The sequence below is a fragment of the Coregonus clupeaformis genome, chromosome 20 (assembly GCF_020615455.1).
Source record: "Coregonus clupeaformis isolate EN_2021a chromosome 20, ASM2061545v1, whole genome shotgun sequence".
NCBI lineage: Eukaryota > Metazoa > Chordata > Actinopteri > Salmoniformes > Salmonidae > Coregonus > Coregonus clupeaformis.
Genome location: NC_059211.1, coordinates 38,815,092 through 38,840,492, shown reverse-complemented (window position 1 = coordinate 38,840,492; position 25,401 = coordinate 38,815,092). Strand labels below are relative to the sequence as shown.

At 42.1% G+C, this 25,401-nt stretch overlaps 1 protein-coding gene across 2 annotated transcripts; it reads left to right on the top strand.

The window, feature by feature from the left end:
• Positions 1-828: 828 nt before the first annotated feature.
• On the top strand, positions 829-23,842 carry si:ch211-247n2.1 (calcium-activated potassium channel subunit beta-2). 2 transcript variants are annotated; one of them, XM_041839262.1, is made up of 5 exons: positions 829-1,123; positions 17,964-18,071; positions 18,741-18,911; positions 21,686-21,881; positions 22,385-23,842. In XM_041839262.1, exons 1-5 carry the CDS (start codon positions 1,080-1,082, stop codon positions 22,667-22,669), a joined length of 804 nt encoding a protein of 267 aa, XP_041695196.1. In that variant the 5' UTR covers positions 829-1,079; the 3' UTR covers positions 22,670-23,842. The 2 variants fall into 2 exon arrangements, with proteins under 2 accessions (XP_041695196.1, XP_041695198.1); XM_041839264.2 differs by lacking the exon at positions 829-1,123 and adding an exon at positions 8,151-8,258.
• The last annotated feature ends 1,559 nt before the right edge of the window (positions 23,843-25,401 follow it).

Here is a 25,401-nt window from a genome sequence, read left to right as displayed (position 1 = left end):
ACAAGCCTAAGATCACCATGCGCAATGCCATGCGTCGGCTGGAGTGGCGTAAAGCTCGCGCCATTGGACTCTGGAGCAGTGGAAACGAGTTCTTTGGAGTGATGAATCACACTCCACCATCTGGCAGTCCGACGGACGAATCTGGGTTTGGCGGATGCCAGGAGAACTCTACCTGCCCCAATGCATGGTGCCAACTGTAAAGTTTGGTGGATGAGGAATAATGGTCTGGGGCTGTTTTTCATGGTTCGGGCTAGGCCCCTTAGTTCCAGTGAAGAGAAATCTTAACGCTACAGCATACAATGACATTCTATACAATTCTGTGCTTCCAACTTTGTGGCAACAGTTTGGGAAAGGCCCTTTCCTGTTTCAGCATGATAATGCCCCCGTGCACAAAGTGAGGTCCATACAGAAATTGTTTGTCAAGATCGGTGTTCAAGAACTTGCACAGAGCCCTGACCTCAACACCATCGAACACCTTTGGGATGAATTTGAATGCCGACTGCGAGCCAGGCCTAATTGCCCAACATCAGTGCCCGACCTCACTAATGCTCTTATGGCTAAATGGAAGCAAGTCCCCGCAGCAGTGTTCCAACATCTAGTGGAAAGCCTTCCAAGAAGAGTGGAGGCTGTTATAGCAGCAAAGGGGAGACCAACTCCTATATTAATGCCCATGATTTTGGAATGAGATGTTCGACGAGCAGGTGTCCACACATACCTTTGGTCATGTGGTGTATTTATTGGTATGATCAGTGAAGGATGCACATGTCAATAAAACAGTCCCAAAGAAGCATAATATACTCAGAGTTTTAATATGCAAATTGCATCACTCATGCCTGAATGTAATCATTTAGTTGACATGGGAGGTAACAGACAGTAAAAATACAGTAAAAGATTATGCTGTACAAACAATGACAGACAATTGGTCAAAGTCCACAGACAAATGCCCACTGGTAAATTTGGCTTGGAATACAATTTGTTACCATGACTCTTACTAGCGACCTTCCTGCATTAACGTAAGAACTTCCTCTATTTCTTTCCACTTGGAAAAAACACTGGAGGCCCTGCCAGAGTACAACGCCATGAAACAAGACAGTTATGCCAGACGACACCGAGGGAGAGTGGGGTGAGCTTATGTCTTTCTTTCTCTATTTAGTCTTTCAGCCTTTGAAGAAATGACTACCCATGGACTTTATCTGTGATTGTGGCTCCTGTTCATTAACTTATGTTCAGTCTAGCTGTCCTATGCTATTACTCTAGATCAGTGCTTAACAATAGGGTACTATTTGATTAGCAATGAGGACAAACATGATGAGGAATGTAGAAGTTACACTGTAACTTCCATTGTGTAATCACTATTTTCGTTTTAGGACTTTTTCTATCTTTTATTTCACCTTTATTTTAGCAGGGAGTCCCATTGATATTTAGATCTATTTTACAATAGATCATCAATAAGACTGATTTTAGGAGTGTAGACAAAACAAGTAGATTTGAGAGTCCAATCCTATATACCTGCCATACAGCCACTTATGAATCAGGGTTCATGTTGATGTTCAGTTCTAGAACAGTGTCCTGGAGCACTATTGTGGAGCACTATTGTACTGTCCACTGTAACTCGAGATTGCGTTGGTTTACTTCTACCACTAGATGGCAATAGAGGAGTGAGTGTAGACATCCTCACATCAGACATGGAACTGTGTTTATGCAATTCACAGTATACTCGTTCAATTTGTACAATAGGAAGGTAGAATGTTTGGGATTGCTTAAATACGCTTGTAATTAAATATTTTCTAGCTATGTTTCTTTTATAATGCATTGGGTATATGACCTCTAACTTTCTGTAGTGAAAAAGTGTTTATTAATATAAAAAAATAATAATCTAGAAGTCCAAAATATAGACTTCAAGAGACAATATTCAGACGACATTCCTTCTGTCAGATATCCACTCAAAAGACACAGACTCTCTCTCTTTCTCACACACCAACACATTTTAAGCATGAGCAAGGGGTGGTGCATTGTGCCTGTCACTCGTATGGCTCTGTAAGGTATGTCAAACATTTTGAGCACACAGGCTTGCAACAGGGGTTAGCAGGGCTATGTCACTAATAGTCTACCTCAGAAACTGTCTTAACCAATAGGACATCTGCAGAAAAGTTAAAACAACTGCTGACAGTCTCTTGTGTCCTCAAGTTGGTATGGGATTATCAATAAGAGACATTTGAGGCAAAATCTTGACGCCTAAAGGTAGGACATGAAAGTCTCAGCACCAAAACGAAACACTGTTTCACCTGCTGTCTCCAACTGCTTTGGGGGACTAGATAGATAGATGGACATTCTCTTAAACTGTTAATTGAATAACTGATAGATACAGTGGGGAAAAAAAGTATTTAGTCAGCCACCAATTGTGCAAGTTCTCCCACTTAAAAAGATGAGAGAGGCCTGTAATTTTCATCATAGGTACACGTCAACTATGACAGACAAAATGAGGAAAAAAAATCCAGAAAATCACATTGTAGGATTTTTAATGAATTTATTTGCAAATTATGGTGGAAAATAAGTATTTGGTCAATAACAAAAGTTTCTCAATACTTTGTTATATACCCTTTGTTGGCAATGACACAGGTCAAACGTTTTCTGTAAGTCTTCACAAGGTTTTCACACACTGTTGCTGGTATTTTGGTCCATTCCTCCATGCAGATCTCCTCTAGAGCAGTGATGTTTTGGGGCTGTCGCTGGGCAACACGGACTTTCTACTCCCTCCAAAGATTTTCTATGGGGTTGAGATCTGGAGACTGGCTAGGCCACTCCAGGACCTTGAAATGCTTCTTACGAAGCCACTCCTTCGTTGCCCGGGCGGTGTGTTTGGGATCATTGTCATGCTGAAAGACCCAGCCACGTTTCATCTTCAATGCCCTTGCTGATGGAAAGAGGTTTTCACTCAAAATCTCACGATACATGGCCCCATTCATTCTTTCCTTTACACGGATCAGTCGTCCTGGTCCCTTTGCAGAAAAACAGCCCCAAAGCATGATGTTTCCACCCCCATGCTTCACAGTAGGTATGGTGTTCTTTGGAATCAACTCAGCATTCTTTGTCCTCCAAACACGACGAGTTGAGTTTTTACCAAAAAGTTATATTTTGGTTTCATCTGACCATATGACATTCTCCCAATCCTCTTCTGGATCATCCAAATGCACTCTAGCAAACTTCAGACGGGCCTGGACATGTACTGGCTTAAGCAGGGGGACACGTCTCGCACTGCAGGATTTGAGTCCCTGGCGGCGTAGTGTGTTACTGATGGTAGGCTTTGTTACTTTGGTCCCAGCTCTCTGCAGGTCATTCACTAGGTCCCCCCGTGTGGTTCTGGGATTTTTGCTCACCGTTCTTGTGATCATTTTGACCCCACGGGGTGAGATCTTGCGTGGAGCCCCAGATCGAGGGAGATTATCAGTGGTCTTGTATGTCTTCCATTTCCTAATAATTGCTCCCACAGTTGATTTCTTCAAACCAAGCTGCTTACCTATTGCAGATTCAGTCTTCCCAGCCTGGTGCAGGTCTACAATTTTGTTTCTGGTGTCCTTTGACAGCTCTTTGGTCTTGGCCATAGTGGAGTTTGGAGTGTGACTGTTTGAGGTTGTGGACAGGTGTCTTTTATACTGATAACAAGTTCAAACAGGTGCCATTAATACAGGTAACGAGTGGAGGACAGAGGAGCCTCTTAAAGAAGAAGTTACAGGTCTGTGAGAGCCAGAAATCTTGCTTGTTTGTAGGTGACCAAATACTTATTTTCCACCATAATTTGCAAACAAATTCATAAAAAATCCTACAATGTGATTTTCTGAATTTTTTTACTCAATTTGTCTGGCATAGTTGACGTGTACCTATGATGAAAATTACAGGCCTCTCTCATCTTTTTAAGTGGGAGAACTTGCACAATTGGTGGCTGACTAAACACTTTTTTTCCCCACTGTATGTAACTGGTTTTCCTTCCACCAGCCCAGTGTTGTATGATGTATTATTATGGTTGTTGCTGCTTTCCCATTAATTGGTAATGCCATTTTTCACTGTAATTGTGTGAGTTTGTTTGATTGCTTGAAAGGGGGCAGAGAGAGAGCAAGTTTAAATGCCATTATGTGCATCCATGTAAAATGTTAACAGCTTAGAGACATGAAGGAGCTACTATCTTCCACTTTTTACCCTCACATTTAGGATTCCTCTTCATCGTTAATTAGACTTAAAGAACACTTTGAAGGTGCCTGAAAGTTATGCACAGGGATAGCTGCATACAGTATGCACCATAGCTAAGGGGCAATCCAAAGTCAACTTACTTTGCATGTGTTCTTGATTACATTATTTTTCTGAAATTAATTCTGATCAAAAGTCAACTGTTTTCACCAGCATCTGTACACATGGTGAAACAGTAAAACTGTATGATCAGTGTTGTGCCACTGGCAGTCCTGTGTCCACTCTGTGCAGTGAGAGAGCATGGCTTGACAGTGACACCCTCCTCTCCTCTGGTCTGCCATTATCAGACTCTGACTCGACCTCCTGACCCACAGTGGAGATACTCGCTGACCTTTAGAATGACCAGCGATCCACCAGGTGTAGCTGTGGCTCTATTTTCAGTCCGCTTATGGTGCTTTCAAGACAACTGGGAACTCTGGGAAAAAACGAGGTCTAATCATAACAGTGATCTTAAGGTCGGACAGTCTAAGTTCTAGAAAGATGCCTGAGTTTCCAACTTGGAATTCCGAGTTGGATGACCATTCAAAACTATTTTCCCAGTCGGAGCTCTTTTTTTCAGAGTTCACAGTTGTCTTGAATGCACTGAAGTCGGATATTTCCGTGTTCCCAGTTCACAGTCTGCCCAGGCATCCAGAGCGGCACAGCCCATTAGCGCTTAGTACGCAGGGGAAATGCTGGCACTCTCACCACAGACATCCTTAACGCTCCATTCTGTCACTCCAGCCGGGGAAATTAATGCTTCAGGCAAATATAGCCTATAGAGGAGGTATTGCCTTCTGCCTGCCTGCCTCTTACTCTAAACTGATTCTGAATGGATTTGTTCGTCTGGGGTTGGTACTGTAGCTCAATTATATTCAGTCATGTGAAGAGTAAATTTGATTAAAAAAATTATAAAAGCCTGCTGGTCAATGGATACAGTAATGGTCAAACTATGACCTATTTTTTTCAAAGCCAAGTCATCCTTGTCTTAGGGATTCTTGATATAAATCCAGAGATGGTATCACTTTTAATGAATAATGATAAATAATACATGCAAGAAAAAAACATGTGTATGCCTGTAGAAGAGCAGTCCAAGGAGTTCAACTACACAGCAGGGCTGCTTCATATGTTCCTGATATGCAATACAGCTGTCTATACTGTCTTCACTGTTATTATTAGGTACAGTTCATTTATCAAATAGCCTAAAAGGATGTGCTATTTAACATATAACACAAAGGAAAGATGATTGTCTCAAAGCCATTCTGAGTAAACAGTCAGGTGTCTGTGCCATGTGCCAACTGCACAGCCAGCAGACAGAAATAGCACTCCAGAAACAGTCAATGACATCAATTCAAATCAAATGTTATTTGTCACATGCACCAAATTTCCCAACAATGCCGAGTTAAAAAGTAAGAAAAGGAAATAGTAACACAAAATAACAATAACAAGACTATATACAAGGAGTCCTGGTACCGAGTCATTGTGCAGGGGTACGAGGTAGTTGAGGTAATATGTACATGTAGGTAGGGGTAAAAGTGACTAGCCAATCATGATAGATAATAAACAGAGTAGCAGTAGTGCATGTGAAAAGTGTGAAAGAGTGGAAAAGTGTGTGTGTGTGTGTGTCAGTGTAGTATGTGTGACTGTGTGGGTAGAGTCCAGTGAGTGTACATAGAGTCAGTGCAAAAGAATCAGTGCAAAGAGTCCGGGTAGCCATTTGATTAACTGTTCAGCAGTCTTATGGCTTGGGGGCAGAAGCTGTTCAGGAGCCTTTTGGTCCCAGACTTGGTGCTCCGGTACCGCTTGCAGTGCAGGAGCAGAGACATTTTTTGGGAATTTTTTGGGACTTCCTCTGACACCCCCTGGTATAGAGGTCCTGGATGGCAGGGAGCTTAGCCCCAGTGATGTACTGGGCCATACGCCCTACCCTCTGTAGCACCTTATGGTCGGATGCCAAGCAGTTGCCATACCAAGCGGTGATGCAGCCAGTCAAGATGCTCTCAATGGTGCAGCTGTATAACTCTTTGAGGATCTGAGGGCTCATGCCAAATCTTTTCTGCCTCCTGAGGGGGGGACATCATGGGTTTTCTCTGATGGGCATAATGTTGGGGGTGATGATAGCCACACAGTTATAGCATATGACAACACCTGTCTGTGCGGTGTGCATTCTGTGTGCCACCTGATGCTCAATGTCTTCTCGGAAAGCCCTCGGTTTTATATTTCAAAGCGAACAAGTGCCGGTGGGTTATTTGTTGTTCTTGTGTTACACAGCGGTTGACAGAGGGATGTCTTGGTCTCCTGATAGACCTTTTGGCAAAAAAATAAGTGCATTCTCCACAGTATACACCTTGCACTGTTAAGAGTCAGCTGGCGCCCGCCTTGCTGTGGTTTGGCTCTGCTTTGAGGGGAATTCCTGTCCAACATGCAGACCATTTGAGTGTTTGACCAACAGAGTCGTGCCGCCGTGGCCCCATGGCATTACAGAAAGGCACACGCTGCCAGTGACCTTTTTAAAAGAGGTGAATATGAAGTCTATTTAAAATAACATCAGTCAGCAATGAAACCATATAATATCACGCTATCTGATACGGCCTTTGTGAAACGGTATACCTAGTATTATTAGATACAATCATTCATTTATGCATTCGTTCACACACTCATTCAACAAACCATTTGCTGGAATCTACGTAAGATTCTGTGGCATCTTTCCATAATTCTGATTGCCACTATTTGAGGCATTGGGGTAGTGATTTGAGTGGAACTTTTCTTGGGTAATACAGGAGAAGAAACATATATGTGTCAATACTGAATTAGATCAAATCGATTTTGTGACAAAAGACAGAGTGGAATAGATTACTGCTGTGGAGCTCAGAGAGTTTATTAATTGCTGAATGGAACTTCACAAGTGCTTTTAATGATAGAGATTCTGAGAATGGCTGAGTGGGAGAAGAAATACTGTATCTAGGAACAAACCGAAAAAGCAGTTACTTCAAAATAATAAACAATACACATGGTCATAAAAGAAGAGATGGTGATGGGATGGTTTGTTTGTGTTCTACCTGTGTTTAGTATTTACTATAAGTGCTGTATGACTAATGGGAAATAGAGGACGGTATAATTAGCTAATTCCTGAGAGAGACTCTGCAAATTACTGTGAATCAGTCATTCCGAACTTCTGACAAGCAAAAAAAAAGAGCTGCAGTACAGAACTCAATCAAACTTATCCAAGAGACTTATTATTCATGTTGCTAATTTGCTTCAGGGCGATATAAAAAAATGTCAGTGTCACATATAAAATCATTCAACCTTTGCCTCAATAGCAAACCAGCTGACAAGGACAGTTGAGACAGAGGCAATTGTGCTTGAGAATGTAGCTGAACTAGTGAGGGATATGAGGCTTTCAGGATGCATATTATTGGCCCAGTCGTGATATAAGGTCATTGTTCGAGTGTCATTACCTTGTTGCCGCAGCGGGGCCTCTTTGAATGGGCCTGAAGCAGTGTTATTAACAGCCTTCTGAGTGAATTCCTGCCTTGAGGCATTGCCTGAGGAACACCACAGGTCTAACAGTCACCAATTGATGGCTGCTGCCGGGAGCCACCTCTCTCCACTCACAACAATTTTGACAAATGCTCAGACTGCATTCACAAGAGTGGTGTGTAAATCTTGTTGCCAGTCGCTGTCAAATAATCTCCTGGCAGACAGTGCATGGGAAGTCCAAGTGGTAGTGTAGCGAGCGGCCATGATGCGTAACTCACCAGAAACACTGACCCCTGACTCTGACTCCGCTGCATGTCCCCCCTCTTCCCTCTTAGGACCAAAGGTGAGATTCAGGCTGTTTCTATCCTCAGGGTAGGGTTAGGGCTACTCTCAGTCTGGCTACACTTCTACTGCATGGTTATAAAAGGCTGAAAGCTCGATGAAACAGAACAGACAGGGCTTTACCACGAAGAGCCCGAGTCACCTGAGTGCACTCACCCTCAGACAAATATTTACAAGGACCTCGCTTACATTGACCACACTCATTCTTTCAGCAGGTATGTCTTTCGTGACGCATTTATTAATGGAGTGATCATGCTGTTGGACTGTTCAAAGGTTTCTTTGTTAAATATTTACTCCAACGTGTTGACTCCCATTCCTGTTATAGCCAGGTGCTTACAAATGGTCCCAAAAGACCAACCATGATCAATGGGGAACCTACATGTGTTTTAGTCTCATGATGTCACATTATTGTAAATTGGGAGTGATTGTGTACTTGGTATGAAATGGAGATATGCATGAGGATTTTTTTTTATCAATATTGAAACAAACAAAGATTTCCACTTAATTTATATTTTTAAAGTTAACATTCTAGAATATAATCTCTGTGTAGAATCACCAAGCCTTGTGCATGGATGGTCCAAGGTATATGGAGAAGTTGCATGTGTTTGTTGTCTTCTACTTTAACAGTGTCCTGCTTGACCCAAATATTTTAGAAAATGTGTTGAACATCTATTGTCTGGGCTATGACATCCTACAGTATGTGATGCCCCAAAAATGAAATAAGAAATATATGAAGAGTTAATTTGAGCTTTTTGTATTCTCCTATAAAAAGCAGAGTCCTAATTAGTCTGGATATAAACAAATGCTATGTGATCTTTATTCACTCTATGTGCCTTATTACAAAAAGTAGAGTGCGTAAACTTCATTCCAAAAATAACTATATTTCTTACCATGATTTCTTACTATAATAAATGAATGGGAGCATGAATTGTTACTTCTTGTCGCATAATGTAAGTCCTCATGTCATGCTATTACGTTGTATTTAATTCATGTCTCACAGATGTGTCTTTAATGGAGAGTGATTGATATCAAAATGACAGATAGAATAGAAGGATCTTTTGAAGATGCCTCAGAGCAAAAAACACAGAATTACAATTATCATGACATCACCACAGCCTGCTATTCCTAAATCACAAGAAGTAAAAATATCACCCAAGTTGAGTGGATGTAAAACCTACACCATGTTCCAAGTGCCACTGATTCAATGTCATAAACGTCCTCAATTTGAAAGCTTAACTGGGGTGCTACATGTTACCCCTGTGCCGAGTTATCATTCCCTAGTCACTTCCTCCATGGACATGCTCTGCCCGCCCTGCCTTGGTCCCTGTTATTAAGCTTCCCAGCAGCTCTGGAGAGGAGCCTGGACCAATGGATTGCTGTAATGGCCCGGCACCAAGTCCTCAGCCTCTATTTACAGACCAAAAATAGTATAGCACCTGCCTTTCAAACACACCCCCTCCCCCCCAGCCAAACACGCCCCTTCCTCACTGACTATGTCACTATCACATAGGATCACGGTGGCATCTGGTTGTAAATTATGTGTTTTTGAATGTCTTATTGATGGGATGTTGCCGAAGCCAGCCCTCTCTCCCCATACAGGAGGCATCAAAGATCTTCTGGCACCATGCACCCTCGGGTAGTTCAGTAGGGCACCCTCTCCCATTTCTCACAATACTTGAACTTGAAATACTTGAAATAAACTGGCTATCTGAGAGTAAAAATCCCATACTGGATTCATGCCATTACTGCAAGAATTTTTTTAACATTGAGACAGAAATCTCTCAGCCCAAACTGGCCCCTCAGGCAATAACAGGCAAGCAGACCTAATGTAATTAGGTGGACCCAGGTTGATGCTTATTAAGATTTAAGCATTGTGGATTTGTTTTTATTTATTAGCACATTAAAGTCACTCTTTGGGGCAGTTAATGCTTCATTAAAGGCAAACTACTTTTGTTGTAATTTTGCAGGTGCAATGCCGTGGCCAAGCTTGAAAGAACTGCAAGGTGACATGGGGCTTTTAGATGTAAGCAACTGGCTCTAAATGCAGAAAGATGAAAGAGAGGTCATGGAGAAACCTCCCTCAATTTCCCAGAGAACAGCTTTATTGAAAGCCATAAAACATTCTCAGGGTTCCCCATGTTTGGTTATTTTACTTAAATGGTACAAGTCTGGCCTCTGGTACACTTTAAATTCACTGCATTACTCATGCACTTTGGAGGCACTTTGAGTTCTAATGAGGACAATGTGGGAGATATGTTTAAGTCTCCAATTAGCTAAAGGAAAGTGAAGCCCAAAGGGACATTCATAGGTGTTGTACAGTAGACATGTCTGGGAGATCTTTTTTCTGGCCAACAATTAAATACCTTACTGTGATTGGTTTTAATTAAAATGGTCAAAAAGAAACAAAAATAGCTTCTTAGCAAGAGCAACTTCTCAAGCAAGAATTTTGCTAGGACTGTCTGGGAGTGGTTGAGTGGGAAATTGAAAACTAGCTGTTATTGGCAGAGAAGTTTGGAACTCTGTTTCTTATTGGTCTATCAACTAATTTACCACCTGGTGATGTTACCAGGCAGGCCAAAACTCCATCCCACCACAACAGGCTGAAATCAGGCGGTGTTCTCAAAAAGCTCTTACACTAAAAGGGCATTATCATCATTTTCACAATTTCACAGTATTATTCCAACCTCAGTGTGGAAATATAAAACGCAGGAAAATCACGTTTGACTGCACTGTGCCTTTAAGGTGTTAATTTAAGGACAAATCTGAAAGTCACTGTGTGAGGCATGCTGGTGTCCAGGGTGTGTTGTTCAGAAAGCTCTGGAGGAGTTTCACCCAGCTGACCTTGACATGTTTTCTGAATGAACAACATGGTTTTTCCACATGACCTTAAGGGTCAACACAGTGAAATGGCTAACATGTGCTGCCGCCTGCATGTCAGCACCATCCGCTGTCTTGAAGCACTGTCCTGTTTTACTGTGACACCCCCCTGAGTCATTGATGGTGGGCTCTGGCTGATGCCTCCTGGTAGGCCTCTTAAATCAGGATTGTAAAACATTAGAGAGTACACCATGGTCCTGTGTGTGGTGACACGTGTTTCCCTATGTGTCCCAGACAGCAGAGCTGTTGGATGCTCTTGTTCACTCTGCAGCCATTAGCCTCCCCAGATGACCAGCAGTGGATAAAGTTTCCATAATTAAATTCTAATTAGAGTAATAGACCTGAAAAATGCTCCCATTAAAATATAATTATAATTGTTTGATGATGACAGTAAATTAATACTTGCAGACAGGACAAGGTTTGTTTCATTATTATGTAAAACTAGTGAAGAGAGCATGATGCACCACAATCATCTAAATGAAACGTAGTACTAGTGCCACAGCTTCTTTGAATTGATCATTCTTTATAGAACATTAAATATTGTATACGTGCACAGACAGACTATAGTGAGACAAACACGAGAATGAGCAAGCACATTCCAGTGAATCCCCCTAATGTCATTTATCTGTCGTATTACCCCAGACTCCTCCATTTTCAAGATAAGGCATCAGTCTGTGATTTCTCCCATTCATTTACAGTGTAATTGGTCTGCTGTGAACAGAGACACAGCTATTTCACAGTAGCCAGAAATACTGTCAGCATCTAAGAAGTGAAGGCACAAATAAATAATAGGATACAATACCGCTTTATCTCTATGTTTTAATCTCATCAACAATGTTGTCCTATGTTTACCTTCCGTGATGTCATTAGTACTATAATTTCATGCAAGATTAGGCATGTAATTATGTGTTAAATATGAGAGGTGAGCAGATCACATTGCTAATGAAGCCAGCTTTGCTAATGGGAAACTATGGACACAGCTACTCATACTGATACAATACTAGGAGGCAACAGGTTGCCCTTTAAAACAGGATGCATGGTTTTCTAAATTTGCTCTGACTCAACAGAAGGCATATAACTTGCCTTCTGGTTACAGTGTGTACACATTGGTCTCATGTAACTAACCCCTCTTAATGAACAATCCTCCTTTCATAAAGACAGGGGTCATATGCAGGACTGTCCCAAACACGCTGCTAGATCCTCCTACGTGCCACATCTGTGGGCCTTGGTGACATCCAGCAGGTAGTTAGTTGAGGATAGTGCAATAATCTGTTCTCATTTCAATGTGTCAGTGCTCCAGAAGGCAGTATTATCACGTTGCTTGGCTAAAGACACAGTGACACAAAGGTACGCCACCTGAATCTGCTCCCAGGCATCCCCTGACGAGTGTGTGAAGCCATCTAAATAAGTGTTTATTTAGAGAGAAGCTATTGAATGTAGAGACAGTATGGTTACATGTAATGCTTGGTTTGAAAGTTAACAAACCGTGAGCATTCCCAAGGTTTGATAAATATGCAATGTCTCTCGATTTCATATTGATGTCCAATTCTCATTAAATAAATTCCCTCTATTCAAATTTGTTGAATCATAACAGCCAAAACAATTGATTGATATTGAACATTTGGTCCGGTACACGAAGATGTTTATAATCCACAGTAAAATATTATGCAAGTAAAAACTGCACCAATAGTCCAGATGTTGCTAGTACTTTGCAGATGGTTAGAATGCAGGGTGAGGCATTGTATTTTCTACAAGGTGACTGGAAGGGCAATGTTCCAGCTTGGCAACCATGCTTTTGTGTAATGGGTATTTCCATCGAAAAGGACCCATGAGTACCAACATGTGAAGTTCATAGGAGTCTATCAAATTGGGGGTCAAATGAAAGCTAAGAAGCTATATTTTGGGGAAATGAAGGCATAGATCAATTTTTCAAACATTTTCCATAAAAAATTTGACATAAGTAAAGACTTTGATTTCTGGATAAACAGATGGAAAAGGTGTATTAGAAAACATCTACCAGAAAAAGTCTTAAACACTAATCAGAATTATCAACACTTATACATTTATTTAGTTTTGGAGAAATTGTTTACCTTCTGTACATTTTCCAAAAATGCCTTATGCCTTGTAATTCTGTTACCAAAAACCCACATATCTTTAACATAGTTTCACATTTTTCTCCCTCATAAGGAGGGAGGATAATGAAAGTTCACAGAAATAAGAAGTAATGGTAGACCTACCAATTATTTATAGTGATTTGACTGATATCAAATGTGTTTATTAATCAAGTCATTAAAACTGGTAACGGAATTACCCCAAAATATGTAACGGAATAACTGCAACTGAATTGGCTACAATGGTCACAAACCACATTTGGGTCCCCTGCTACTGTCCTCCCTTCCACTGGCATACTGTTATGTTCAGCTGATAACTGTTTTCTTTCTCTTTCTGTTGTCTGGTGGTCAAACCAAGAGTCTGGACAACCCCTCCCTCTCTTTCTCTCTCTCTCTGCCTTTCTCTTTCACTCTCCAGTTTTTCACTTTCCATTTACTGTAACCAGCATCCTCACCCACTGAGCACCGACCGACACGTTGAAAAGCAATTGAAATTTGGTCAGTCCACCCTGGCCTTGATGTTAACATACCAGACTGGACCAAATCTGAACCTATCATAGATGTATGTTTCACAAGTTTGGATAGCACAGTACAATAGAGTACAGTGAGTAGAGCACAGTATAGTACAATACAGTACAGTACAGTGAGTAGAGCACAATAGTATAGTAGTACAGTTTAATACAGTACAGTACAATACAGTACAGAAAAGTAGAGTATAGTACAGTACTGTCCTTTACTGAACTCTACTGTACTGAACTATACTCTGCTCTGCTGTATTATACTGCACTGTTGTCTACAGTGCTGCGCTGTGATGTCCAAACTTGTGAAACATGAGGAGAATGACATTCATATCTATAATTATTCATATCCATAGGGCGGCAGGTATCCTGCCGGTTAGGAGGGTTGGGCCAGTAACCAAAAGGTTGCTGGAGCGAATCCCCTAGCTGACAAGGTAAAAATCTGTCATTCTGCCCTTGAGCAAGGCAATTAACCCTAATTGCTCCAGGGTTGCCGTCAATAATGGCTGATCCCATGGCTGTGACCCCACTCTCCGAGGGTTACCCACATGTACATACAGTGAAACAGGACTATATAAGCACCCCCTAATTATGTATTATGCATTTCTGTGTACTACAGATCAGAGACCCATTATGTACAGTTGAAGTCGGAAGTTTACATACACTTAGGTTGGAGTAATTAAAACTAATTTTTCAACCACTCCACACATTTACAAACTATAGTTTTGGCAAGTCGGTTAGGACATCTACTTTGTGCATGACACAAGTAATTTTTCCAACAATTGTTTACAGACAGATTATTTCACCTATAATTCACTGTATCACAATTCAAGTGGGTCAGAAGTTTAAATACACTAAGTTGACTGTGCCTTTAAACAGCTTGGAAAATTCCAGAAAATTATGTCATGGCTTTAGAAGCTTCTGATAGGCTAATTGACATCATCTGAGTCAATTGGAGGTATACCTGTGGATGTATTTCAAGGCCTACCTTCAAACTCAGTGCGTCTTTGCTTGACATCATGGGAAAATCAAAAGAAAATCAGCCAAGACCTCAGAAAAAAAGTGGTAGACCTCCACAAGTCTGGTTCATCCTTGGGAGCAATTTCCAAACGCCTGAAGGTACCACGTTCATCTGTACAAACAATAGTACGCAAGATAAACACCATGGGAGTACGCAGCCTTCATACCGCTTAGGAAGGAGACGCGTTCTGTCTCCTAGAGATGAACATACTTTGGTGCAAAAAGTGCAAATCAATCTCAGAATAACAGCAAAGGACCTTGTGAAGATGCTCGAGGAAACAGGTACAAAAGTATCTATATCCACAGTAAAATGAGTCCTATATCGACATAACCTGAAAGGCCGCTCTACAAGGAAGAAGCCACTGCTCTAAAACCACCATAAAAAAGCCAGACTACGGTTTGCAACTGCACATGGGGACAAAGATCGTACTTTTTGGAGAAATGTCCACTGGTCTGATGAAACAAAAATAGAACTGTTTGGCCATAATGACCATTGTTATGTTTGGAGGAAAAAGGGGGGGCTTGCAAGCCGAAGAACACCATCCCAACCGTGAAGCACGGGGGTGGCAGCATCATGCTGTGGGGGTGCTTTGCTGCAGGAGGGACTGGTGCACTTCACAAAATAGATGGCATCATGTGGAAGGAAAATTATGTGGATATATTGAAGCAACATCTCAAGACATCAGTCAGGAAGTTCAAGCTTGGTCGCAAATGGGTCTTCCAAATGGACAATGACCCCAAGCATACTTCCAAAGTTGTGGCAAAATGGCTTAAGGACAACAAAGTCAAGGTATTGGAGTGGCCATCACAAAGCCCTGACCTCAATCCTATAGAAAATTTGTGGGCAGAACTGAAAAAGTGTTTGTGAGCAAGGAGGCCTACACACCTGACTCAGTTACACATAATAATAATATAATAATAATATGCCATTTAGCAGACGCTTTTATCCAAAGCGACTTACAGTCATGCGTGCATACATTTTTTGTGTATGGGTGGTCCCGGGGATCGAACCCACTACCTTGGCGTTACAAGCGCCGTGCTCTACCAGCTGAGCTACAGAGGACCACACCAGCTCTGTCAGGAGGAATGGGCCAAAATTCACCCAACTTATTGTGGGAAGCTTGTGGAAAGCTACCCGGAACGTTTGACCCAAGTTAAACAATTTAAAGGCAATGCTACCAAATACTAATTGAGTGTATGTAAACTTCTGACCCACTGGGAATGTGATGAAATAAATAAAAGCTGAAATAAATCATTCTCTCTACTATTATTCTGACATTTCACATTCTTAAAATAAAGTGGTGATCCTAACTGACCTTAAACAGGGAATTTTTACTAGGATTAAATGTCAGGAATTGTGAAAAACAGAGTTTAAATGTATTTGGCTAAGGTGTATGTAAACTTCCGACTTCAACTGTAATTCTGTTACCATAATTCCGTTACCCTAATTCCATTAATGGGTGTAAATCCACTTCACTTACTGTAGTTCAATAACCAAAATAATTTTTTTCTCAAACTCAAGGCGCCATGTCATAACTGAAATCCCATTTTTTCTTCCGACATCTTTGAATCTTAATTCAGAGCAGATATTTAACAGAGTTTTTGGAAAACGTGCTTGCATAAAAACCTGAGGGAGATTTTACTGTAATTCTGTTACCAAAGTTTGCATCTGCACAGTTCTTCCACTAATTTCGTTATGGTAAATTTTCAGTGGAAATTCTTAAGTATTCCTGTATGGTTTGTTAAACTTTGAAATCAATAGTTTGTTTGGCATGCATTTTAAAGTGAAAAAGCGTAATTCCGTTACTGTGGATTTGGCCTAATCTGTAATAAAAGCCCCAGCAGTTACAGCCTACTTCATTGTGAGTCCCCATTTGTTAAATGGTTTATCATCATGTATTTATATTGCAGATTGCTTTATAGTTTACACATTCTGTAAATGTAAGAGTTCTGAGCCAGACAGATGAAGGCGAGAGAGACGGTGAAATGCTAGCTGTAAACTCTACAAGGACTTTAGCCCAGCCAGCAGGAATCTCCACTGTCAATCACCAGTAAAAGCTGTCCACTCTTGACTTAGATCTACCACGTCTGTCTCTGCAGATGTCTGCTTTACCATTTTATAGACATTGGAGATTCCACCCCAACGTAGCCAAAAAAGGTATCTCAGATTGTTCTGGCAATGGCTTATTTTTTTAACATATGGTTTGGAAGAATATACTCTTCAAACATGTACATCCTTATCTGTGACATCCACCACAGTCTCCAGCAGTCTCAGTCCACACTCATTTAATATGGCTTATTAAACCCCCCTCTTCATTGTGAAAATTCACAATGACACAGTGTGGAAGTGGGGTCGTCGCACATGTCAACAAATAACCCAGCAACAGGAGCACACCTCTGGCAAATACAATTACACGCATCTGAAAACAGAATGCATCACTTTGCATTGGCACATGAACTGTTATCTCTCCTAAATATGCAGCCAGAGGTCCCGTGTGTGTATATGCGTGCTTTGATAGACCCAGAGGACTATGGAGGGGTTAATGAAATGTTTACCACAGTCTTATCCCCATGCCTTTGAGTTACAGGACACACACACACACTGACACGCATGCGCGCACACACACAAAATACTTTTTTTTTAACCTTATCTACATAATGAGGGGATGTTTGTGTATTTGTTTAAATCTCCTAATCTAAGGCGACCAAAAGGGGCTGGGCAATCTCACTACTTTCCTTACTATGCCGAGCAGTTTGTCATTTTCCCTGAAAACACCAGTGCAACTATGTTGCTAGGGGACTCTCCATCAAGGACTATCAACAGAGGGAAGTTGGGGAGGAGGAACAGGGGAGGGAGGCAGGCTTTGAGTGCCTGTTGCCTCTTACTGCTGAATAGTCGGAAGGGATCAATGCTGTCGCAGGTCCTCTCTGCCTGGAAACCTCATCATTATTCCACCAGCCTGCCGCCGTAGCTCGGACTATGAATAGTCAATAACAAATGAACAGGCAGGAAATAAAGTGCCAGACGAGTGGGCTTGACGCACACAGGGAGGCGTGTGTGTCATGAACACTGTGCGTGTGCCTCAGGTGCATGAGTGCTGCTCCTGCTCCGCCACTCCGCCTCTCCACCTCTCCACCTCTCCGCCTCTCCGCCTTGGTGGACTCCAGCTCTTCAAACAGTCCAAGGATTATTTCTACCTTCACTTATCCCAGTGGATGGCGAGTGGCTCTGAACTCTGTGAGAAAGTGGTTTTTCCTTTCTGCAGTGAGAAAATTATTGTCACTTGGCTGTGGGGTGTCCTGACCAGGCTCTGTGGGGGTGGCACTGCCAAGACAGGCGTGTGGAGACTGAGGGCCACATGGGTCACTGAGTGTGTGTGTCTGTCCCTGGCAGGTGGTCTCAGACGCCCTCTGTGAGTGGTGGTGGGCACAGAGTGTCCTCAGGGAGGATGTTCCTCTGGGCGGGAAGTAAAGGAGCTCAGGGATCAGGAGGTGAGAGAAGGTACAGTACCCTTAATATTTTACACAACACAAAGGATCATGGGAAAGATGTATGATGCACTTGTGAAAAGTTTTTATTTCTGAAAGTAAAATAACAGACAAAACTTAACTTGTGCGCTCAGCTTTCAGCAACAATAATTGTGTATAAAAGGGAAAAGCTAGTCAGTTTGTATTTGTAAAAACTCATCCACCCCTGAAAGTGCTTTCTTCTGCAAAAGATCTAAGGGAAAATAACAACTATTACCATTTTAGCCTCCAGACATCTCATTATCTATAGGTCTACCAGTCATCAGTATTATTAGCTATGACATTTAGACTGTTCACATTATTCGTGAGGGAAAATGTATCACATGATCAAAATAATTGATTGAAAGCGTTACATGTTCATGCCTAAGAGAGGAGAGTTGAATTCATACTGACCCTTAAAAGGCTATTGATTATGAATTGATTTGACTAATGCCATTTGATCAAGCCAGATGTCCTCATGACGCATTCCCGGTAAATGTTAAAAGAGCTTTTAGGGGTGGAATTACTTGTCACTGTGTGTTTACAGTTCTGTAATCCCTAACTTGGTGTGTGTGTGTGTGTGTGTGTGTGTGTGTGTGTGTGTGTGTGTGTGTGTGTGTGTTACGTGTGGGCCTGCGTGTGTGTGTTGTAATGCATGTATCAGGACTATTTATCAGAAGGTCCGGGAGTATGACGTGCTAGACAAAAGGAAGACAGTGACAGCGCTGAAGGCTGGGGAGGACAGAGCTATTCTCCTCGGACTCAGCATGATCCTCTTCTCTGTGATGATGTACTTTGTGCTGGGCATCACCATGGTGCGCTCCTACTCAGACAGGTAATGTGCTCTCACTCACCAAGTCACTCACAATGTCCTGATGTTTGTTTTTCCTTTTGTATTGGCTGTTAGATGCTCATCATGTGCCATCATGTGTATTTTACTTTGGCTATAAGGATAATGGCTCATATGCCATCTGAACTGTTACTGAACCACACCACTTAGCCAAACTGTGTTTCTGTCGGTCAGGCTGTGATGTAAGGTGCATGGGAATCTTCATAATCCCCCTATATTAGCCCCTCCCCAGGAGCTAATACTCAGGAGCTAAAACTATGTGTGCCAAATGCTGTCACCCAAGTCATAGACTGTTCTCTCTGCTATCGCACGGCAAGCGGTACCGGAGCGCCAAGTCTAGGTCCAAAAGGATTCTTAACAGCTTCTACCCCCAAGCTATAAGACTGCTGAACAATTAATCAAATGGCCACCCGGACTATTTACATTGATCCCCCCTTTAGTTTTTACACTGCTGCTACTCACTGTTTATTAGCTATGCATAGTCACTTTACCCCTACCTACACGTACAAATTGACTCAGTACCGGTACCCCCCTGTATATAGCCTGGTTATTGTTATGTAATTTTTTTTTATTGTATTTAGTAAATATTTTCTTAACTCTATTTCTTGAGCTGCATTGTTGGTTAAGGGCTTGTAAGTAAGCATTTCACGGTAAGGTCTCAACCTGTTGTATTCGGCGCATGTGACAAATCAAATTTGATTTGATGTGAGCCATGACCAGCCTTTCAAAGTATTTCATGGCTACAGATGTAAGTGCTACGGGGGGATAGTCATTTAGAAAGGTTACCTTGGCATTCTTGGGCACAGGGACTATGGTGGTCTGCTTGAAACATATAGGTATTACAGACTGGGTCAGGGAGAGGTTGAAAATGTCAGTGAAGACACTTGCCAGCTGCTTAGCGCATACTCTGACTATGCGTCCTGGTAATCAATCTGTCCCTGCGACCTTGTGAATGTTAACCACATCGGTTACGGAGAGTGTGATCACACAGTCCTCCGGAACAGCTGGTGCTATCATGCATGGTTCAGTGTTGCTAGCCTCGACGCAAGCATAGAAGGCATTTAGCTCGTCTGGTAGGCTTGCGTAACTGGGCAGCTCGCGGCTAGGTTTCCCTTTGTAATCCGTGATAGTTTGCAAGCCCTGCCACATCCGACGAGCAGCAGAGCCGTTGTAGTAGGATTCAATCTTAGTCCTGTACTGACGTTATGCCCCTTTGATGGTTTGTTGGAGATTAGTGACCCGCTCCTTGAGAGCGGCAGCTCTAACCTTTAGCTCAGTGCGGATGTTGCCTGTAATCCAAGACTTCTGGTTGGGATATGTACGTACGGTCACTGTGGGGCGACTTCGTTGATGCACTTATTAATGAAGCCGGTGACTGATGTGGTAAACTCCTCAATGCCATCGGATGAAACCTGGAAAATATTCCAGTCTGTGCTAGCGAAACAGTCCTGTAGCTTAGCATCCACTTCATCGGACCACTTCCGTATTGAGCACGTCACGGGTACTTCTTGTTTGAGTTTTTGCTTGTAAGCAGGAATCAGGAGGATAGAGTTATGGTCAGATTTTCCAAATGGAGGGGGCGAGGGAGAGCTTTGTATGCGTCTCTGTGTGTGAGTAAAGGTGATCTAGAGTTTTTTCGCCTCAAGTTGCACAGGTGACATGCTGGTAGAAATGAGGTAAGTTTTCAGTTTTCCTACGTTAAAACCACCGGCCACTAGGACCGCCGCATCTGGGTGAGCATTTTCTTGTTTGCTTATGGCCTTATACAGCTCGTTGAGTGTGGTAGTGCCAGCTTCGGTTTGTGGTGGTAAGTAGACAACTACGAAAAATATAGAAGAAAACTGTCTTGGTAAATAGTATGGTTGAGTTTACCCCACGCTGCCGTTCTGTCCTGCCGATGTTGAAAAAAACTCCCTGATTTATATTTTCCATGTTGTTGATCAGCCACGACTCGGAGAAACATAGGCTAGTTTCATCACGTATCCCGCACGCCAGCCTCTATAATATTGCCTCTTCCTTCTCTGAGTGTTGGGGATTTGGGCCTGGTCCGGGATGAGCAGTATGTCATTCGCCTATGACTCATTGATGTAGTCTAGGTTAGTGATCGCTGTTCTGATGTCCAGAAGCTATTAATGGTCATAGGAAATGATGGAGGAAACATAATGTACAAAAAAAGTTAAGATCAGCGCAAAAAAACACAAAATAGCACAATTGGCAAGGAGCCTGTAAAATGGCTGCTATTCCCCACAGCGCTTTCTATTTGGATTCAGTGCAAAAGGCTTTCAATTTTAAAGGCAGTGCAACATTTATCCTACGAGAGAAAGTGAAAAGCAAGTTATTCAAAATAGATTACAGAGATATTCAAAAGGGACACACGCTGCTGGATTACTAAAATCAATTTCCAAATATCCGTACATACACTATAAGGCATGCTGGGCTATTCAAAAGGTTAAGAGACGTTGGAATTCAGCTAATCACTATAATCTGCTATTTGCTAGTGTTGTCAATCTTTTCTCCCATTTCTACTATTCAACTGATTCAGTCTGCTTCACATCATGCAGTCTCTTGCAAATTCCTCCTTTTTCATTTAATTAAATGTTATTCATTGTGTTGTTGGATACAGTTGTTGTTGATGTTGAACTAATCTTGTGTGGCATCCAAACACCAATATTTGGAAAGGCATCTGGGTAGAGCTATACGCAGGTCAGTAACTATTTCATTCTGCTCCCTGCCCCCACCCCTAACCCTATGCCATGTAGTGTGTGGACGGAGGAATCCAGCTGCACTGTGCTCAACTCCACCATCGTGGCGGAGATTAACTGTACCTACAGCTGCGGCTCTGAGTGCTGGAAAAGCTCCAAGTACCCGTGCCTACAGGTGTTTGTCAGTCTCAACACATCCGGGAAGGTTGTCAGACTCTCCCACAACGAGGAGGCACAGGATACCAGCCCAGAGGTGAGAAAGAGGACATGCTTAAACATAACATGTCTAATAGTAAGCCTTTTTTTCACTGTCCTGCTTCAGCTACCGTAATATATGCCTGGTTTTACTAATTATGTGGTAGCAATGTGCAATCAAATGATTCAACACAAACAGTAAGTACATAATCACTGCTATAAAATATGTATCTACCATGTAATTAGTGTAACAATGAGAAAACAATATGGTTTAATCCACCCTAATTCACTATAAATAAATAAATAAATAGTTTATCACAATGCACCCACATGAAAATAATTATAATTAAGATAAATTAACGATTAATTGATGACAAATGATTAGGCCTGTATTTAATTATGAATCTGCACAACATTAACTTCAGACAACTCCTCCTCAACACATTACTGGAGGAGAGGAAAAATGGAGGAAAAAGCCTTGCAGCTGAAAACAATTTCGAGAAGTAAAATTTCAAGTCAACTCATCCAAGACTCGTAATAAATCTGTCTTTGTTCTCTTAGTGCTTCTATGTGCCCAAATGTCGGAAGGACTACAACGCGATGTACACCGTAATCATGAACATCTCGGAGCGTCTGAAAACACAGCAGCTGGTGTTGTGTTACACGGACCCAGGTGAACAGCAGGACAGTGCTCTACTGACACGCATCTATGGCCGAGTGGCAGTGTTCCACTCACTCTTCTGGCCCACCTGCACCCTCATTGGTGGAACCATCATCATCGCCATGGTGAAGCTCACCCAGTACCTGTCCATCATGTGTGAACAGGTGGGCAGGATCAAAAGGTGAGCGACAGGGCACATAGGACAGGGGCCAGACTACAGTAGCAGCACATAGCACTGGTCTTCATACGCTGCCTAGGAACCTTACGGAAGCTTTTTATGTTCCATTAGCACTGAAGAGACCTGAGTAATAGAGTGACAGGGGATCTGGGGGCTTATATTCATCACATGACTCCTCTGGTTCTTCTGAGGAAAGCAATAGGACTGATGTGTGCTCCCGGCAGTTGTGGCATGGCAAGTGAAAGATTTTGTCCTGGAATCCCTTTTATGCACCTCTGCAAGTGGTACAATCTTACGAGGCGATGGCTTTGAAGAAGTGGCCAACAATGGACCTGATCTGCCCTTGAACCCTAGTCAGCTTTGGTGATCCATTCACACTGTGACCAAAAGGCAGTGACGACAAGAGAGTTTGACCGAGACAACTGTGTCGAAGCCTTCCCCAAAATACTGATCCAAACTTGGCTCCTCGTGGTAATGGTGTTGGGTGGAGGGTTACACAACTCCAGGCGGCTGGGACGAGTCCAGTCCCCTGAGCGAGGTGTTGACTATCTATGTTGTATTCCTGGGTCTGTAGAGACCATTCCAAGCTAATAGTTCAGGATAAACACTTTCTTGAAGCATGGTGTAGCAGTAATCACATATCACAATAGTTGTTAGTCACTAGGACGCTTAGACCGTTAAGTACAATGCAACTTCCCAGGGCAAGTGTTCAATACAAAATGCCTACATTTCTGGTCCCAACACTGTGGTAGATTGCTATGAGTTTCAGACATGAATTCTACAGGACTTTCTCTGAAAGGGGTAAACATACTGTGAGGCCAACTACGTTTTCAGGGCCTGGAGCACAAATTTAATTGAGAAGAAGCACAAATCCATAATGGAGGTCAGTCATGGTGTGTTTTACCACAAATATTTACAGAATTATGATTGATTGAACACATTCAGACCAAACTGGGTAAAAATGCCAATATTTCATTCTTGGCTCCATGATCACTATTATTAGTTTGTTATTATTTTGCTGTCACAATCATCTCATGTTGTCATCAGCAGTTTATCCATGTCTATAATGTGCTACACTATTGACTGTTTGACTTTCTTTCTTATCAATTAATGCAAACCAATGTAAATGCAATTTTGTCTTGCATTCATAAATTAAAAGGCAAACTCAGCAATTACAGTACTTCCCTGGTTTGGATTTAGTGATTGGGTTGGTCAAAGTAGTTAAAAGGTTCAAGAGATGCACAATAAACTTAGCCTTAGTATAAGAGCAATGTTCATCACCTGTGAAACCATGTAGAATTTACTGGTATAATGCCTTATTTTATGATTGATAGAGTGTCTAGGCGAACAATTCATGTCATTTCTCCCTTAACCCTACAGTCTACTTAATAATATAGGTGCGCTGATGTTCTTTTAAAGCACAGGTCAGTCCTTGGGATTTACTCTCTCCTCAGCTCAGCAGTATTTCCAGACAGACCATTTGATTTGACCATCCCAGAGAGATGGATTTGCAGTGAATGGTACCTGAAGTGTCTTCAAAGGGCACCTTATTTAAAGTGCAATCAGCTGACTAGCTGTGATGAATCTGTAGTTGGGGCGTAATCAGTCACTGGGCCTGTACGTGCCTTCCACAGGGGGTTGGATCCAGCTCTGGTGACAGTAATTCCTCACAAATAAACCCTCTGAAATCTACCTAGCTATGGTGGTCAGAGGGACAATTGTCAGTGTAGTGACTATAATAGGAATGATTAAGAAAGGGAAATGCAGCCTAAGTCTGAGTGCTTGTCATTGACAGGGGATAAATGCCCTGACTGATGCAGACGGTGATATGTTCCCGCTTCCTGTACGAGAGAGAGAATGGTAGTATAGTATAATGACCATGTAATTTGCTTTTTTTTGTTGTATTTTTTGTATCAGGATAGCCAGTCCTGCTGAGACCCAGACTGTGCTGTGGGGATTATAGAGTCTGTGAAATGAGACACTATTCAAACCAATGCAGTCATTTTGACCACATGTTATACTATTGATCAAAAAGTCCCCAAAAATGACAAGAATACAGTGCATTCGGAAAGTATTCAGACGCCTTGACATTTTCCACTTTGTTTTTACGTTACAGCCTTATTCTAAAATGGATTAAATTAGATTTTTTCCTCATCAATCTACACACAATACCCCATAATGGCAAAGCAAAAACTGGTTTTTAGAAATAAAAAACAGAAATACCTTATTTACATAAGTATTCAGACCCTTTGCTATGAGACTATAAATTGAACTCAAGTGCATCCTGTTTCCATTAATCATCCTTGAGATGTTTCTACAACTTGATTGGAGTCCACCTGTGGTAAATTCAATTGATTGGACATGATTTGGAAAGGCACACACCTTTCTGTATAAGGTCCCACAGTTGACAGTGCATGTCAGAGCAAAAACCAAGCCATGAGGTCAAAGGAATTGTCCGTAGAGCTCTTAGACAAGATTGTGTCGAGGCACAGATCTGGGGAAGTGTATCAAAAAATGTCTGCAGCACTGAAGGTCCCCAAGAACATATTGGCATCCATCATTCTTCAGAGCTGGCCGCCCGGCCAAACTGAGCAATCGGGGGAGAAGGGCCTTGGTCAGGGAGGTGACCAAGAACCCGATGGTCACTCTGACAGAGCTCCAGAGTTCCTCTGTGGAGATTGGAGAACCTTCCAGAAGGACAACCATCTCTGCAGCACTCCACCAATCAGGCCTTTATGG